The sequence below is a fragment of the Phaseolus vulgaris genome, chromosome 10 (genome assembly GCF_051622355.1).
Source record: "Phaseolus vulgaris cultivar YP4 chromosome 10, ASM5162235v1, whole genome shotgun sequence".
Lineage (NCBI taxonomy): Eukaryota > Viridiplantae > Streptophyta > Magnoliopsida > Fabales > Fabaceae > Phaseolus > Phaseolus vulgaris.
Genome location: NC_143507.1, coordinates 34,369,601 through 34,387,347, shown reverse-complemented (window position 1 = coordinate 34,387,347; position 17,747 = coordinate 34,369,601). Strand labels below are relative to the sequence as shown.

Here is a 17,747-nt window from a genome sequence, read left to right as displayed (position 1 = left end):
TTTGCTTCTACTCTTAAACAAAACAGACACAAGCTTGATCCAAGAGCACGGAAGTGCATTTTCCTTGGCTTCAAACAAGGTACTAAAGGGTATGTTGTTTTAGATGTTAACTCTAGAGAGATTTTTGTATCTAGAAACATAGTCTTCTATGAAACTTTCTTTTATAACATAAGTGACAGAGATGAGCAAGAAATTGTCCAAGAAAACAATGACTTCACAAGACAAATATATAACGATCTTCCTGTGCAAAATGAAGCCGAAACTTGTACTCCACATGAAGAATTGAGACGTTTAATTAAGATCAGAAAAACACCAGCATTCTTGGAGGACTATCATCACCAAATCATGATGTCACCATGTAGCAAGAAACTAGAAAAAAATAGAAAGGTGCGTTATCCTCTTAGCTCTATTTTATCCTACAAAAATCTTTCAGAAAAACAACTAAACTACTCTTTATCCATATCCTCACAAACCGAGCCACAAAGTTATGAAGAAGCAAAACAATTTCCTGAATGGATAGAAGCCATGAATGCAGAAATAGAAGCTCTTCAAGCCAACAAAACTTGGGAAATAATGGATCTTCCTTCTAACAAAGTACCCATCGGCTATAAGTGGGTTTATAAGATTAAACGCAGAGCTGATGGAGAAATAGAGAGGTACAATGCGAGACTTGTTGCCAAAGGGTATACACAGCGTGAAGGCATATATTACATGGAAACTTATTCACATGTGGTCAGGCTCACTACTGTTCGAACTATCATTGTTGTGCCTGCTAGCATCTTGAACAATTGGATGTGAATAATGCATTCTTGCATGGTGATTTGCAAGAGAAGGTTTATATGGAGTTGCCCCCTGGTGTAACCAGTAAAAGAACTCAATCAATTTGTCGCCTAACCAAATCCTTATATGGGTTAAAGCAGTCAAGTAAGCAATGGTATGACAAACTCACTACTTTTCTTCTTAGTATTAATTTTGCTCGTTCAAAGGCAGATAAATCTCTTTTTATTAAAGCTTTTGGAACATCTTTTATTGCTCTTCTCATATGTGTTGATGATATTTTAGTTGTTGGTAACAACATGAAAGATATAAAGGATGTTAAAAATTCCTTAAATATAGTATTTAAAAAAAAATCTTGGTCAGTCAATGTTTTTCTTAGGATTAGAAATTGCTATAACCAAAAATGGCGTCCATATATGCCAAAGGAAATATGCACTGGAAATTTTAGTTGATGCAGGTATGTTGAATGCAAAGCCAACAGTCACACCATGACTAAGAAGAATGAAAAGTTTTTTGATCAAGATTCAACAGTGCATGACATTGGTACATACCAAAGGATTATTGGAAGGCTTTTATATTTGGTTCATACAAGACCAGATATTAGCTTTTTTGTACAATTCCTAAGTCAATTTGTTCAAGTACCTTCAAGATTGCATCACCAAGTTGTTCAATGAATACTCAGAGATATATAAAGGCATCGCCCGCGCAAGGTATTTACTATCCCAAAAATAATAATGTTCAGTTAAAGCTCTTTTCTGATTCTGACTGGGCCTCATGCATTACAACACGTCGATCCACCACTGGATTCCTTGTTTATCTTGGAGAATCGTTGTTGTCATGGAGAACCAAGAAGCAAAGTGCGATGTCAAGATCTTCTTCTGAAGCGGAATATAGAGCCCTTGCAACTACTTGTTGTGAAGTACAATGGCTCAACTATCTTCTTGAAGATCTTCATGTGGTAACCAACAACAATGCAAGCCTTTTCTGTGATAGCCAATCTGCACGTCACATTGCACACAACTAAGGGTGGACAAAAAATCTAGTTAGATGATAAAATGCTCTACTTTTTGCACTGGTCTAATCCACTAAAGATCCATATATTTCAATCCAGTTTTTATTTTATTTATATTTTACAATTTTTTTCAGATCAAATTTCCATTTTGTTTATACAGATTATAGAAATTAGAAAATCTGAATTTCCAAATTTTAAACTTCTAAGCTCCCTCTCCACTACCTCGGGGCGTTATAAGATGGGACACCTAATTGGATACGGGGAGCAATAATATTGAGTGCACTGGAATGACACGAAATGTCAATTTGAGGGCAATCTGCATTTAGCATTTGCATTTGACATGCTACTTGGAAAGAGAAAAATAAACTTTTGGATTTAGCTATCTAATTTTTTGGATTTCAGAATTTGAAATGGAAATGTACTTTTGGAACATAGTTCAAAAGAAAAAGATTAATTTTTATTTAATTGAAAATAGAAAAATTAATTTCAAATTGTGAAACTTAATTGCAAATTTTGAAACTCAGGAAAATTAATTGAGTTGGAAATATATTTTCATGAGATTAATTACAAATTAATTACACTGCTACAAAATTAATTACAAATTGTATAATTAAAAATATTAATTGCAGATTATATAAATTTAAAATATAATTTTAGATTATACAATTAAAAAGTGAATGATTGAAAATATATTTAGAGTTAATAATTAATTTTCACAGTTTGACACTGCAAGAATACATCATTTAATTTTTTAACTTTTATATTGTATAATTTGTAATTTTTTTAATCATTTAATCTAGAATATTTTTCATGACATGAAAGGATAACTTTTATATTTCTGAGAGTGCATGGAGGTTTATGAAAAAAATTGATGTTATAATATTATTGTGAAAAAAAAGTGATACTAACTTACATTAAGAAAAATTGTTCTTTTATCATCAATTTAATTGGTTTGAAAGATTGGTTTATATAACTAAGCAGAAGGATAGATTAATGCTACCTCATTCATATCATCCCAATTTATCTTTTATGGATCTGGATTTAAAATCCAATCCAAATATTTGGATTTGAATTTATAAAAATCTAAAATGTTTTTATAAAAAAATATAAATCTGGATTTAAAATCTGATCCAAATATTTGGATTTGGATTGGATTTTTCAATCCATCCATGCCGACCCTTACACACAACAATAGTTTTCGTGAAAGAACTAAACACATAGACATTGATTGTCATGTGGGAAGGGAAAAACTACTACCAGGTCTCTTCCAATTACTCCCAATCAGTTCAGAAAATCAACCTTTCATAAACTACTCTCCAAACTTGAGGGGGTTTTACTGTTTTTGCCCTTTTGTTTTTCTTTTTAGTTTGGGCCTTAATCGTTTTTGTTTATCAAAAGCCCATTAGAGTTTCTTTTCCCCTTTTGTAATATAAAACAGTGGCATCCCTTTTGTAATATGGCAATTGCTTCCTGCACCCAATCAATTTTGATTGGCACCCAACGAACTTTCGAAAATTCCCTTGTATCCTTGTCTTCTTTATTTTGAAAAAATGTGTAGGGTGAGCTACAGAGAAGCATATCTGAAAGTCAAAAATGAGTTCCGCACAAGCATATCTGTAACACACACGCATGTTAAAACTGACCTTGCGCAACAATGGAAGACCTTCACGCTCCTGGGTTCGTCTTCGTTCAAGGGGTCCTTCAGATCAAGCCTCCGCTGCCTCATAGGAGAAATGCCAACGAAAACCAAGGTGGCGCTGGCGGCGACTGCGTTGGTGCAAGAACGAAGGTTGTTCATGGTTGTTGCGTTCGTGCGAGAACGAAAGCTGTTGGGTGCGAAGCTGTTGGGTGTGTGATTGGGTGCACAATTAAGTTAACCTAATTTCATTTTTATTAAGGACATTTCAGTACTTTCACATACATAATTGGGTGCCAGTTTAATTTGATTGGGTGCAGGGAGAATCAGCCTTATAATATAAAACAGTGGCATATGCAGATGCAGTAAAAAGTGAAATAATAATTCCACTTTTTCACCCTTCTAATTCTGATTGTTTTCTGTGCACCTACAAGAAAAAAAGGTTTTAGTGGAGGTTTATTTAGCGAAGGTTATTTAGCGGAGGTTAACATAACCTTAGGAATTGATTTAATTAATGGAGGTTTTTTTCTAAAACCTCAACAAAATAACGGAGGTTTTTTAACCTTATTTAAATTCCAAAGGTTTATTATAAAACCTTGGCAAAATGACGGAGGTTTTTTTAACCTTCATTAATTTTCAAAGGTTTATTTTAAAATCTCCGCAAAATAACTGAGGTTTTTTTTAACCTTCATTAATTTCCATAGGTTTATTTCAAAACCTCCGCAAAATAACGGAGGTTTTTTAACCTTAGTTAATTTTCAAAGGTTTACTTTAAAACCTCTACAAAATAGTTGAGGCTTTTTAACCTTTGTTAAGTTTCATTAATTTATTCTAAAATCTCATCAAAATAATGGAATTTTTTTAATTTTCATTAAGTTTGAAATGTTTATTGTAAAACATCAATAAAATATTTTAAATTTTCTCAAATTTCAATAAATAAATATAATTAAAATTAAAAAAAAAATTAATATATTTGATAACTAAATTCTTAAACTTTTTGAAAGTGTAAGTTTAAACATATAAATTTTTTAAAAAATATTCTTAATTTTAAATATTTATTTAACTAAAATTAATTAATTTTTATTTATTTTATATAAATATTTTTAATAAAAAAAGAAAAATTATCTTTTTTTTAACTTTTTCAAAGATGTATTTTCAAACCTCAGGAAAATACTTACACTTTTTCCTACTTTTGACTAAAAAGCTCATTCTCCTCTTCCACGGTATAGCTACTTCTCATCCTCTACCATAGAGCTTCTCCTCCTCCACCACGACGGACCTGTTTCTCCTCCTCCACCACGCGGACCTGTTTCTCCTCCTCCACCGGACCTGCTTCTGCTGCTTCACCACGGTAATTGGTTTCTTCTTCCTCTTCTCAGTACATATTCTCTCTCACGCCCCTATACGCTCCACCATTGTTCTCTCCGGCGAACGCAACACCACCGTCATCACCATCGATTTTGCTCTTGTTTTCATTATCCTTTCTTTGTTTCCATTGTCGATTTCTTCAGTTGGCATTGATTTTCTGAGTTGCTTATTTGAATCAGTTGAAGCATAATCCCTAACGCTTGACCGAAATAAAAATGTTGAGGATTTTGTTAAATCTAGGGTCTAGTAACTTCGGAATAGATTGGAGGCTATTTTGGAATAGATTGGAGGTTCTGGTGGCTTGAAAGAGGGGAGTGCAGGGTTATGGTCCAGGTGTTATGTAGGCTCCTTTTGATGGTCTTTGTTTGATCTATGGTTAGCTATGTGTACAAGGGTTGCTATAGGTTCATAGTTAAATCTGCTCCAGCTCAAAAAAAAAGAAAAAAAGATCCCAACCATTTGTTTTCATTCACTGTTTATGATCCAGTTTTTCCAGTCATTATGTTTTCACATTTGTTTTCAATTCTGCACTATTTGCTTATTCTGCACTATGTTTTTAAATAAACATCATAAGTATATGATGGTGGTCCTGAAATTTTGAAAACCTCTAGTAGGTTGCTTGGGCATATCTATGCTTGCGGTCCATGGATGCATAGATTCCATGGTTTTGGAAATAAGATAGAAAGCAACACAAGTACAAGTGTACTAAATTGTGAGTACTGGTTTTGGATGTTCTGGTTTTGTTGAGTATGCATAATGGTTTAATTGGAAGGAGTGTCCAACTCTAGACACTAATGTCAGGCTTGTGTAAGTTGTTTGATGACCGATTGATGGAGTATGGATGTACTCCTCCATGAAATAAATTTTAATTTTATGGAGGAGTTGAAGAAAAAGATTGGTTTAGATTACAACCGTCTGTCCCGGATGTCAATTGTTGAAGAAGGTGCTGTGAAGGTATTCTAGAACAACTTGTCAATGCTTAATCTGGTAAATTTGGTAGGCTACAATTTCTTTCTGCATGTGCTTATCTTTTCCACTCTAAAATATTTTAAGTTATTCAATTTAGCTATCAGATAATGTCTAGTGTAATGTATACTATCTTTTATAATAAAGCTTAAGGAATGAGTGAAATCCAGTGGTACTGATATTTTGAATTCTGTCATTGCTACGTACAAAATATTTAAATATCCTTTCCAAAAGGCTTCATAATTCTTACCGATTTACACTTTTCTACATTCTTTGATTTGCTTTATTTCTTCTCTAAGAAAACTAGATTAAATTTGAGAAGGATAGTTATTATAAGAAAAAGAAGAAACACAAAGTGAACTTATAAGAACTATTGGTGATGGGATTCAACCATTGACTGTGATGGTGCTTTAGATGAGTATGTAATTATGTGCATTTATATGGAATAAGCTTTTAGGAGAGTTGGTGTTTGTACTTTCTTGATGTTTAACCTAAGCAAGACTAATGGCAAATTCATGAAGCTCTTCTTAGAATCATGTGAAAGATGGTGCGGAAGCCATGGATGTGTGTGTGCAAGATCCTCCTAGGAGCTATGGTGATCTTGAAGGTGCATGATATGTATGGGATTAGGGAGGTTCGGCCAGCCCTATGGTAAGTGAAGGAAGATGAAGATTAGAGCCTAGAAACAAGGTAGAAACAAAGCTTGGCACAATGTTGGCAGCATAACTTTACTCACAATAATCTTGCAATACATGAGGTTGGCTCCTCCTTTTATAGGCTAAGGAGGACCAGATTTGATGACCTAAATGCTACACAAATGTAAGTCAAATGAAATGTAAATGTGAAGCACATGGGTGCACATGGCACATGGGTGCACATGGCACATGGGTGCACATGGTCCTTTATTAGTAAAGGCTTCTAGAAACCTTTAGCTAATCAAGGTTAATGCTTCCTTAATTCTAATGTGCAGAAAATTAAACAATTGTCCACATGGTTATGCTATTTACACCTCATTTAAAGCTAAACTACACTTGATGGGCCTTCACGGAATATGTGCTATTAGGCCTTTTTCCATTCATAGCTTGATCCAAGTCTCCTTGTTCTAGACGCTCTTGGCTTGGTCTTAGACGCTCCTAGCTTGATCTTTAGATGCTCCTAGCTTGGTCTTAGATGCTCCTAGCTTGGTCTTAGACGCTCCTAGCTTGATCTTTAGACGCTCCTAGCTTGGTCTTGGACGCTCCTAGCTTGGTCTTGGATGGTCTAGATGCTCTTGCCTTGGGGTCCAGACGTTCTTGACTTGGCTCTTGCCTTTCATGGAAGGGTGTGCTTGGCCCTCTTCCATCATCCCCTCCCTCTTGAAAAGGATTTGTCCTCAAATCCAATGCTTTTGCTTCCTAAGGGAATGGTTGTGGCTGGATGGTGTCCATCATCTCCTCTTTCTTGAGAAGACCTATCCTCAGATCTTCAGACTTGATCTCGGATAGCAACTTCTTGCTTCGCCAAAGCTTGTCCTCCTGGATCAAACGTCCACCTATAGAAATAATCAAATAAAGCATAGGTGTTAGTTTGCAATTTAATTTTACTAGGTTGCCATTTTTGTTTTTCTTTTGGTTTTGGCAACCTTGGACAAAGTTTCTCTTTTAATGGTTGTGTGTGGTCTCTAATCATCGTATGCATTTTAAAATATTCATTTGTGGTTACTTTCTCTTTAGGCATAAATCCTATAGGAGATGGTAACAACCTAAAAGGAGAAAGATGATTTAGGCCACACATAACTTTAAAAGTAGAAAAATAAGTAGTTTTGTGAACTACTTTATGGTATGTTTGCTCATCTCTAGAGTTGTGTGTGCACTTGATGATTATGCTAGGCATAGTAGAAAGAGCTAGGTTTTCAAATGTATTTTGACCATGTGTTTGAGGATGATAAGAATGTAAAGGGTGCAACTTAGTTGCAAGTTTTCCAAAGGAAATCCTCAAATCATGGTTTGCGAAATTTGGAACTCTATTCAACACTATGCTTGAAGATAAACCATGAAGATGTATCACTTCTCTAGAGAAAAGTTTATCCATAACCATGAAGATTGAATCACAACCTTTTGTTGTCCTAGGGAGTTTTAATATGAAATTTATATCTTCCCAGGGATCATTTGCAAAAGGTGAAGGAGTATAGAGTTCATGAGACATTGCCTTGGGTGTAGTTTGAAAACAAGAATTGTACCTAAGGTAATGTCTTTGAACTTCTTTTCTCATGGGGGACAAAAGTTTTCCTTTTAAAAGCTCTAGAGTTTTATTAACTCTAATTTGTCCCATGAGTTCTCCTTCATGAAGACTTTTTCTCTTATGTGTAAGGATAGTCTCGTTGTGACAACCATTGTTTATAAGGATTTGACACTTTGCAATGGTTGTCTCAATAAGACATGACAAGTTTCTTTAGGCCCTACTGGCCCTACTTCACATAAAAATTTGTTTTTGTAGATGCTTATAAAAAACTTGACATTCACTTGGTGATATCCTAGCACATATGAGAAATAATCTATTTCATTTTTATCTATGCAAGCTTCTTTTAAAGACTCTTCTTTTTCACTTAGGCTTGCAAGTGTTCCTTTACAAAAGGTAAGGCTTTGAGGTTGTTCAACAAGACACATATTTTCAAAGGTATTTTTAAATCTTTGGTCTTGTTGAATGACCTTGTGGGAAGGAACACTCTTCTCCCACGCCTTTTGTTCTTCAAGGGTCTTCTCATGCTTTTCTTTTTCTTCTTTTTCTTTAGCTTCCCTTTCGACTTCCCCTCTCTTCTTTTGTATTTTTCTTTCCTTTCTTTCTTTATGGGAAGCAAACAATTTTTCTACCTTCATTTCCCAATCTAGGCAAGCTTCTATATTTTCTTTTCCATGGAAATGGGGTTGGTCTACCCTAACCTCTCTTGGGTTTTCTTGTTCTTTTCTATCTCTTCTATATCTTCTAGGGGGTGCTTGATAATAATCATTTACTCTAATGCTTCCCTCCCCAAAAGAATCATGATCTTTAGAGATATATGCATGAGAAGGTAATTTTTTTAGAATGTGAGACTTCTCATCCTTTGCTTTAGTCAAAACATTAAGTTTAGTCTCACTCTCCAATTGTCTATATGCAATTGATTGCACTGTTTGTGAAACTTCTTTCAAAAGAGTTTTTAAAGATTTTAATTCACTTCCAATAGACTTTGTAGAATGAGAAGAAGAAGACATGACTAAAACTTTGTATATACAAGTATTTTACCTTGAGAAAATTTAGGGAAGTCAAAAAAGGTAGTCTTCCAGGTAAGGGAGGTGAGTCACAATGGACTACTTAAGTACCAAGCCTTGCCTTAGCCAAAGACTATCCCTTAATGCTTCACACAAAACTTTCTCTTAGTAAACCACTTAAACACAATCAAGTTGTAGAAATCAGATTTTTTTTTTTTTAATGCAAGGAAAGCAATGCAACTAGCTAATTAACCAAGCAAAAAGAATTAACAAAGCTTAAACAAGGCAATCACAAATGAAAAGCGTAGCTAGTTAAGCAAGGAAATGCAATTAAATACAATTAACAATTGCTAATTAGAAAACTCTACACTAGTCGGCCCTAGGTGAGGCTTCTTGGACACTTGGAGCCCTTGAAGACACACTCACCGTCTAATCACGTAATTAAAGAAGTAATTAACACAAGTTAAGTTGCAAAGAAAAGTAAGAAAACTCCCTTTGTTGATCCTTTTTTTTGCTATTGGCACTTCCTTGGTTGTCTTTTCTTGTTGGGTCCTCCAAGTGTTTGTGGTGTTTTGGGAAGTGTTTGATTCTGCCTTTGTCTTTGTTCCCCTTAGAATGAAGGTCCTAATTCTCCAATTCCAGCACCTATCAAGAAGACTAGACCTTACCCAAGTCAAATTTCCACTCAATCAAGCACCAAAAGAGAATAAATTTCAGCACCAAATTTAAAGGTCAAAGAATAAAAGCAAGAAACAAATTAATTGGAAAACAGTACCACACAAATGGAGTTAGATTGTGACAACTAGAAAGAGTTCCAAGAATATTAGACAAGCAAATAAAGGTACTCAAATAAAGGTAGGCACACAAAAATAATCCTAAGAATAACACTAGAATTAGATTACAAAATAAAAAACAGCACCACTGGAAAATTGTTGTGGGCCAGAGAACGTGTTTTTCCCCAATTTATGCTGAGCTGCCCTTTTGGAATTTGCCTCTGAAAATTGATATGCAAGATATTCAAGATCTTAACTAAAATCTGGTTTTGGAATCACTCCAAACGCATGAGCCATTTTTTTTTAATAATTTTTTCAATTTCAGTGTTCAGTCACGCCAACTGTAGCGCCCAGATTTGCACACTGATTTTAAAATATTTATCATTTTTTTTCTATTGACTCTTTTGAGCTGATTCTTTTTTTGTCTTTTCTGTAACAGCCTAATCTTGCATATTACAGAGAATCAAAAATTTCCTATGAGTGAAAATAATTTTCTGGAACAAAACAGTCAGCACAGAGAATGTAAAACAGGGGATTCTGGAAAAAAACTGGAAACAAAAACAGCAAGAGACCAAAATTTAAACACAATGGACTTTGTGAAATAGAATTTGTGTAGGATCTAAACACAAATATGAACTCAAACTAAAAATAAAAGGCACCAAAAGACCAATATCACAGCAGTTTCAAAGTAAGCAAAAATACCCAAAATCAAGAAACAATCAAGCCAAACAAAGGACTACTATGAATTGATGACATTGTGGATGAACATGACTTGACAAAACATATATGGATTCAGAAATTAAAAGACTCAAAGAGCATAATATGAACCAAATTAAAAGTGCAATAAAGACTCAAAAACCTAAAAGAAAACAGCAACTCAAAGGTGTATGGAATCCTATCACAAATTGCACAAGAATTGTTCAAGATCAATTGAACAAAGTGCACCGGTTGGATCTTCCAAATAGCACACCAAAACAAATTAAAATTTAAAAAACAGCAAAAAAATTATGGAAACAAGATGAACAACATGAAATAAATAAGAACTAAAATTGAAAAGACCAAGAACAACTCATATTTGAAGAACCTATGCTCATGATACCAAATGATGGCAAATTCATGAAGCTCTTCTTAGAATCATGTGAAAGATGGTGCGGAAGCCATGGATGTGTGTGTGCAAGATCCTCCTAGGAGCTATGGTGATCTTGAAGGTGCATGATATGTATGGGATTAGGGAGGTTCGGCCAGCCCTATGGTAAGTGAAGGAAGATGAAGATTAAAGCCTAGAAACTAGGTAGAAGCAAAGTTTGGCACAATGTTGGCAGCATAACTTTACTCACAATAATCTTGCAATACATGAGGTTGGCTCCTCCTTTTATAGGCTAAGGAGGACCAGATTTGATGACCTAAATGCTACACAAATGTAAGCCAAATGAAATGTAAATGTGAAGCACATGGGTGCACATGACACATGGGTGCACATGGTCCTTTATTAGTAAAGGCTTCTAGAAACCTTTAGCTAATCAAGGTTAGTGCTTCCTTAATTCTAATGTGCAGAAAATTAAACAATTGTCCACATGGTTATGCTATTTACACCTCATTTAAAGCTAAACTACACTTGATGGGCCTTCACGGAATATGTGCTATTAGGCCTTTTTCCATTCATAGCTTGATCCAAGTCTCCCTGTTCTAGACGCTCTTGGCTTGGTCTTAGACGCTCCGAGATTGATCTTTAGATGCTCCTAGCTTGGTCTTAGATGCTCCTAGCTTGGTCTTAAACGCTCCTAGCTTGGTCTTAGACGCTCCTAGCTTGATCTTTAGACGCTCCTAGCTTGGTCTTGGATGGTCTAGATGCTCTTGCCTTGGGGTATAGACGTTCTTGACTTGGCTCTTGCCTTTCATGGAAGGGTGTGCTTGGCCCTCTTCCATCAAAGACGGTTATTAAGAGCATTATAATGTTTGCATCCTGCATTAGTTTCTGACACTATAAAATTAATGAATGTAAGTTTCAGTCTCGAAAGATATAGTACCTTGTTTATATCATTAATTGTTTTTTTTATCTTCAATATATGTAATATATGTCCGTGATTGCTTGCATTGAAACATGTAGTTCTTTCTTATAATATAATATAGACGCGTTTGTCATGTGATTTTGTTATTTTTTTTCCTGGTGTTGCATAATCTTATTTTCTTGACTGTTTAGGAGGCAATGTGCATGTTTGTGTATATTCTCCCTATGGTTTTGGCATTTGCTTACATTGTCACATTTGTCTTGTTGGTTTTAATTGAGACTTTGATGGTAACTTGCTACTTATGAAAATTGACATGAATTGGTTCTTTTGAATATGGTTTCTGTAGATGGCTTTTGACTTGTATGGTATGCTTGCTGGTAATGTCAGTCCGATGACTGGAGAGAATGTGAAGCCAGCTTATGGAGGTGAAGAAGAAGCATTTTTAAGGAAAGTTGTCACTCCTATCTACAAAGTGATTGCTAAGGTTTTTCTTGCATTGATTACAGTCTGCTTGTCCTTTCCTTTTTTGTTTGTGGCCGTCCATCCATATAAACTTATTTCATTTATTTTTCACATTGATGAATAAATTGATATTTCCTTGCTCAAAAGGAAGTTGCACGCAGCAAAAAGGGAAGGTCAAAGCATTCACAGTGGAGGAACTATGATGATTTAAATGAATATTTCTGGTATGAGTTTATGCTTTAATTTTTCTCTGTATTGACTGTCATGCCTGTCAATTTTTTAATTTTTAACAACATACTTGTAGGTCTGCTTATTGTTTTCGGTTAGGTTGGCCAATGCGTGTTGATGCTGATTTCTTTTGCCTGCCTTCCGAAAACTCATTGTTTGATAAATCTAATGTAAGTATTGAATATTAATTTCTAATTTTCTCTGCGCATGATAACTATAAGCATGTACTTTTCTCTCAATTTTGTAAAAAGAGATTACTTTGTATAGTCATTAACTTTCCTGTTCATTGAAAATAGCTGCAAGGCTTCTTGTTTTATCATTCTCTTTGATTTTTTATATATAGGTCTAGATTCTTTTAGATACTTATTGTCATCTTTAGAGATAAAGTAAGAATTCATCGAGAAAGAGAAGTGGAACAGGATATTAATTTAAGTTTTTCTAATTGGGGTGTACTTAATAGTGCTCCCTATTTTTTTTTAATTTAAGTTTATCCAAGTATTCAATGTTTTAGATAAGAGTCTTGAAAAGAAAAATAAAAAATAATGAATTGCTGAATCGTGTAATATTTATCAGAGACCATCAGTGCTTTCAAGATTGAAAGTCATCTCTGATTCATCACAGGATACAAATTGACTGTTGGCCAAATCATATTAAATAAATCTTTAATTTGAATCAGGAATAATAAGATTCTTATAAGTAATTTTGATTTTCTATGTTAGCATTAGAAAAGAAAGGTGGCGTTGTTTCTACTATTTTATTATTATCTGTTAACTAGGTAGTCAATTACGGAGCTATCATGGAGAATCGTGGGATGCAGTTTTACTTTGAAGACATGTGAGAGACAGATGTGTGTTATACTGTGAATGCTTTTCCATTGCGGCTGCAGCTGCTTTTCCAGCTGCAGCTGCTTTTCCAGTGAATCATATATTATCATATAATAAACATACAATGTACTCTAATATTTGAAAACATAGAAAAATAATTAATACATAATTATATATTATATAATACAGACAAATGTATAACATATAATAATATATAAATATAAACCATATATATATATGAATAAAATTGTAATAACTGATAAAATAATTACATTAAGAATTATAATAAAGAGAGAATACAAAATATAAACAGGTCAAGACATGGTTTAGGAAACCGGTTTGGACTGTTTTTATTTGCTTTTTAAAATTTGTTATAGAATATTTAAATCTAAATAAATATCATACTTTATAAGGATTACAACTATGTTTAAATTATTTAATAATTAATAATTTTTTCCTTTTAAAGCATGAATTTACTCATTTACATTGTTTTTTAATTTTATATTTTCATTTCTTATAACTTTATATTATGTTAGTTTATCATGGTTATTCATGTCAGATTTTCTTAAAATTATTTTAGTATATTTTGAAAACTTCGATTTTGATTATATAAGTGGGCCATAAGATTAATATAGTTTTTTTTTTTTTTTTCTTATATTGAATATGAATTTTCTCATAAACCTTATATTTTACGGAGGTTTCGAAACCCATGGTATTTTATGGAGGTTTTGAAACCCATGGTATTTTACGGAGGTTCTAAAACCTGTGGTATTTTACGTAGGTTTTGAAACCTGTGGTATTTTACGGAGGTTTTGAAACCCATGGTATTTTACGGAGGTTCTTAAACCCATGGTATTTTTGAAAGGCTTTTCCTGAGGTTTAAAAAAACCCTGGGAACACATTTCCCAGAGATGGTTTAGCGGGGAAACTACAACCCTGGGTAAAATGACTTAATGGAGGTTTTAACCCTAGATAATCTAAAAATAAACCCTCGTTAAAACCATTTTTTCTTGTAACTTATTCCTTATTTTCATCTTGCCCCTTTTATTGAAAGATGCAGAAACTCAAGAAAAAATTCAGTAAATAATTTAAATAACAGTGAAATTGAATTTTACATTTGTACAATCATATAATAATTTGATGTATAGTTATAAGTACAGTTTAACACTGTGATGATATAATCATGGTGTGCCCATAAACTAGTATATAATATATATTATAGTTTGCAAAATCTAATAAAAAGGTACTTGTATAATTTGTTTAAATTTATATAGCATAAAATAATTTTAATTTATAAAAATTTCATCTTTTATATTAATGGTTATATAGCAATTAATATTTTTGCATGTAGTCAATCGTTTACGCTGGACTACGACGACATATGTTTATAGGAATCCGATTTTTTTTTAATGTCAAATGACAAAAATAGAAAAAAATGTCAAAAACAGTCTTAAAAATAAGATAGAATTGAATATTTAATTATTAAATAGAATTGAGGTTTTTCTTCTTACAGCTAATTATTTCGAAGCACCCTATCAAATTTTGAAATTTCAAAATTGACTTTGTGCTAAATTTTGAAATTTCAGAATTGTCTTTTGTGCCTTTCAGTGCATTTTGGAATTAAAAATCCAAAATTGAGAAACATATCCTGAAAAAGAAAACTCAGAATAAATTGCTTTACATTCTAGAAATGAGATTCTATAATAGAATTAAAAATTTAAAATCAGATTATAGAAAGATAATTTTGGAATACAAACAATACATTAAAAAAAATCAGATTTTAGAAAACAAAATCCATAAAACCTATTCTATAAAGTTGTTTTAGAACGTATATACAAATTTCTAAATAACCAAATCTAAAATTTTATTATGAGATACAAAATTTATATTCCAATTAAAAACTAAGGGAACATTTTTGTTATTTTACTTCAATGATAGGGTGCATGTTTGTATTTTATTGAGCTTGAAGACAAAACATAGAAGCAAATTCTTCCTACCCCCAATATTTTTGAATCTACACTCAACATAATTTTAAAATTCTAAAAATATCTTTTATTCTGAAAATAAAAATTTAAAATCATAAATAATACATTCTGAAAAAATAGATCTTGAAGAGCTTTTTGTGTTCTGAAAATAAAAATTTAGAAAAAAAAATCAAAAACCTATTCCGGACAAAAAAATCTATAATAAAAAAAAATACATTAATAACATTTTCATCTTTAACACTGGATTTGGATGAAGTGACATGAACATGTGAATTATTATTTTTTCTTTGAGCTCTTATGAAAGCTTGAGGATGGAAAAAAGAAAAGCATATTTCTTTTGGCAACCTAAGATTTCGTTAGTATAAATACAAAAATTTCACTTTGTCTTGCTGGTTTAGGAAAAAATAATTTTTGAATTATGTAATTTAAAAATTATTTTTTTTATAAAAAATCATATTGTACAATTCAAAAATAATTATTCTATAAATATTTTTTATTTTTAGATTGTGTAATTCATAAATTTTTTAACTTTTGGATTATATCATTTAAAAAAAAATTGACTTTCAGATTTTACAATTTAAAAGTTATTTTTTTCATAAAAAGCTTTCAAAATTTACAATTTAAAAGATATTTTTTTTCATAATTACACCATTCGAAAGTTATTAATCGAAAAAAAAAAAATTTAGACTGTGAATCTGGTAGTTATTTGTAGATTTGCACAATTTAAAAATTATTGTTGAGAACTATAAGAACTTCTATCATAACATGATGACCATTTTTAAGTTAAAAAAATGAGAGAGGTAAAATATGTAGGATCAGAAGAAGACATGACCAAAAGAGTTTTAAACGTGTAACAAAAGAAAATTATCAATGAATAATGAAACATATTTTGAAAAGTTATGACACTCAATAGGAAAATACGTAAACTAAATTATTCTTTTATAACAATTAAATAGAAGTGTCATAAACGACACGAGATATGAACATGCAAGATTATTCTTAAATTTACAAGTGTTTAATATAAAAGATAGTTGCTATACAACTTTGATGATAATTAATTATCTTTGTAGGTCTTTACTTATAAAAAGTTACATTTTAGTGTAAGGAGTGTTTAAATTGTATATATTGTTAGTAAGAGTTTTTCTTATAAACATTCAAAAATAACATTTATTGTATTACCACAAGTGACATTTGTGTTTGGTTAGAGTAACGTACTTTACTAATTATTTATTAAGGGAAGATAAATGCATAGATAATAGGGAATTTATTAATCGTTTGCAAGCTAGAAAAAATAACAATATTTATAATCATTAAATGATTAGTAAAATTCTTTACAATGGTAGAAGAAAATTAGACATTGTTCATATTAAAAATCAACAATTTAAAAACAAAAACAGAATGTTGTTTGTCTTTTTTTATTTTCTTATTATATGCATGTAAGCATTTTTAGTCTTTCTTTTAAAACATTTGTAAAATTGTTTGTGAATATTTTTTTAAACTATTAGGATCTGTTTGCTTCAAGGGAAGTACTGTTCACGAGAATGGAAGTACAGTGATATCCCCTATTTGGATCAAGTGATCTGCGCGGAAGTGTGAGAAAAGATATTTACATGAACAATGAAAATCATATTCCTCTTATATGCAGAGATTGTTGTGTAAAGACATGTTAGCATTGGTGATTTTCTCAATTTACTCCAGATTTTGTTTTGACATGATGAAGACAAAAGAAAAATAAACAGGACAAAAAAAAAAAAAAAAAAAATAAAGATAAAATCATATTACAAAACAAAAATATTAAGTATATTTATAATAAAAATAAAATTATTAAATAAAATTATAATAAAATATATAATCAATTATGAATAATATATAATTGATTATTTATATAATTTATATACATTAATTTTTTAAATATTATTATTATTTTAATATTTATATTATCATTATTTAGTTTTAAATAAATATATTAATTAATTTTTTAAAATATAAGAATAAATTTGTAATATTAATATTTTATTAATTAAAAAAATTAAAATTTCAATCACACTCGTTACATCATTTACAAACTTATTATATTTATGAAAAAAAATTATGTTTAAAGAATGATAAGAAGCTAATGTTTTTTTTAAATAATTATTCATCGGTATTGGAAATAATTTACAAAATTTTAATTAACTCAAATTCAGAGAAAAATATTTCATATTTCATTATTCAAATATTTTTGAAAACAAAGATAAATTTGTAAACTTACATTTTACACTTTTAAAAAAAAATCAAAATTTCCTCACAACCATTCCATCAATCACAATCACAAACTCCCATAAACTTTCCTCACATATCCACCCTAACATACTCCAATCCAAACAACCTCACTTTCTTCTCACTTCCTCACACATCCACTCCCTCAGATCCTCATACATCCACTCCCCAATCCAAATACACCCTTACTGATGGAGGAGGGCCCAAGCTCACCACACGATGAA

The 17,747-nt window shown here is 31.7% G+C and overlaps 1 protein-coding gene across 1 annotated transcript; it reads left to right on the top strand.

Annotated features, from left to right (window-relative positions):
• The first annotated feature begins 1,639 nt into the window (after window positions 1-1,639).
• On the top strand, window positions 1,640-13,374 carry LOC137818927 (callose synthase 3). The gene is made up of 6 exons (XM_090296136.1): window positions 1,640-1,735; window positions 11,957-12,052; window positions 12,112-12,249; window positions 12,375-12,451; window positions 12,532-12,625; window positions 13,342-13,374. Exons 1-6 carry the CDS (start codon window positions 1,640-1,642, stop codon window positions 13,372-13,374), a joined length of 534 nt encoding a protein of 177 aa, XP_090152262.1.
• The last annotated feature ends 4,373 nt before the right edge of the window (window positions 13,375-17,747 follow it).

What these genes read in the sequence shown, in the direction of transcription:
- LOC137818927 (XM_090296136.1), top strand. Translation starts at nt 1,640, where the DNA reads ATGTCAAGATCTTCTTCTGAAGCGGAATATAGAGCCCTTGCAACTACT. An exon ending in TTCTTGAAGATCTTCATGTG is followed by an intron (nt 1,736 to 11,956) that starts GTAACCAACAAC and finishes TTGACTGTTTAG; the next exon opens with GAGGCAATGTGCATGTTTGT. An exon ending in TTTTAATTGAGACTTTGATG is followed by an intron (nt 12,053 to 12,111) that starts GTAACTTGCTAC and finishes TGGTTTCTGTAG; the next exon opens with ATGGCTTTTGACTTGTATGG.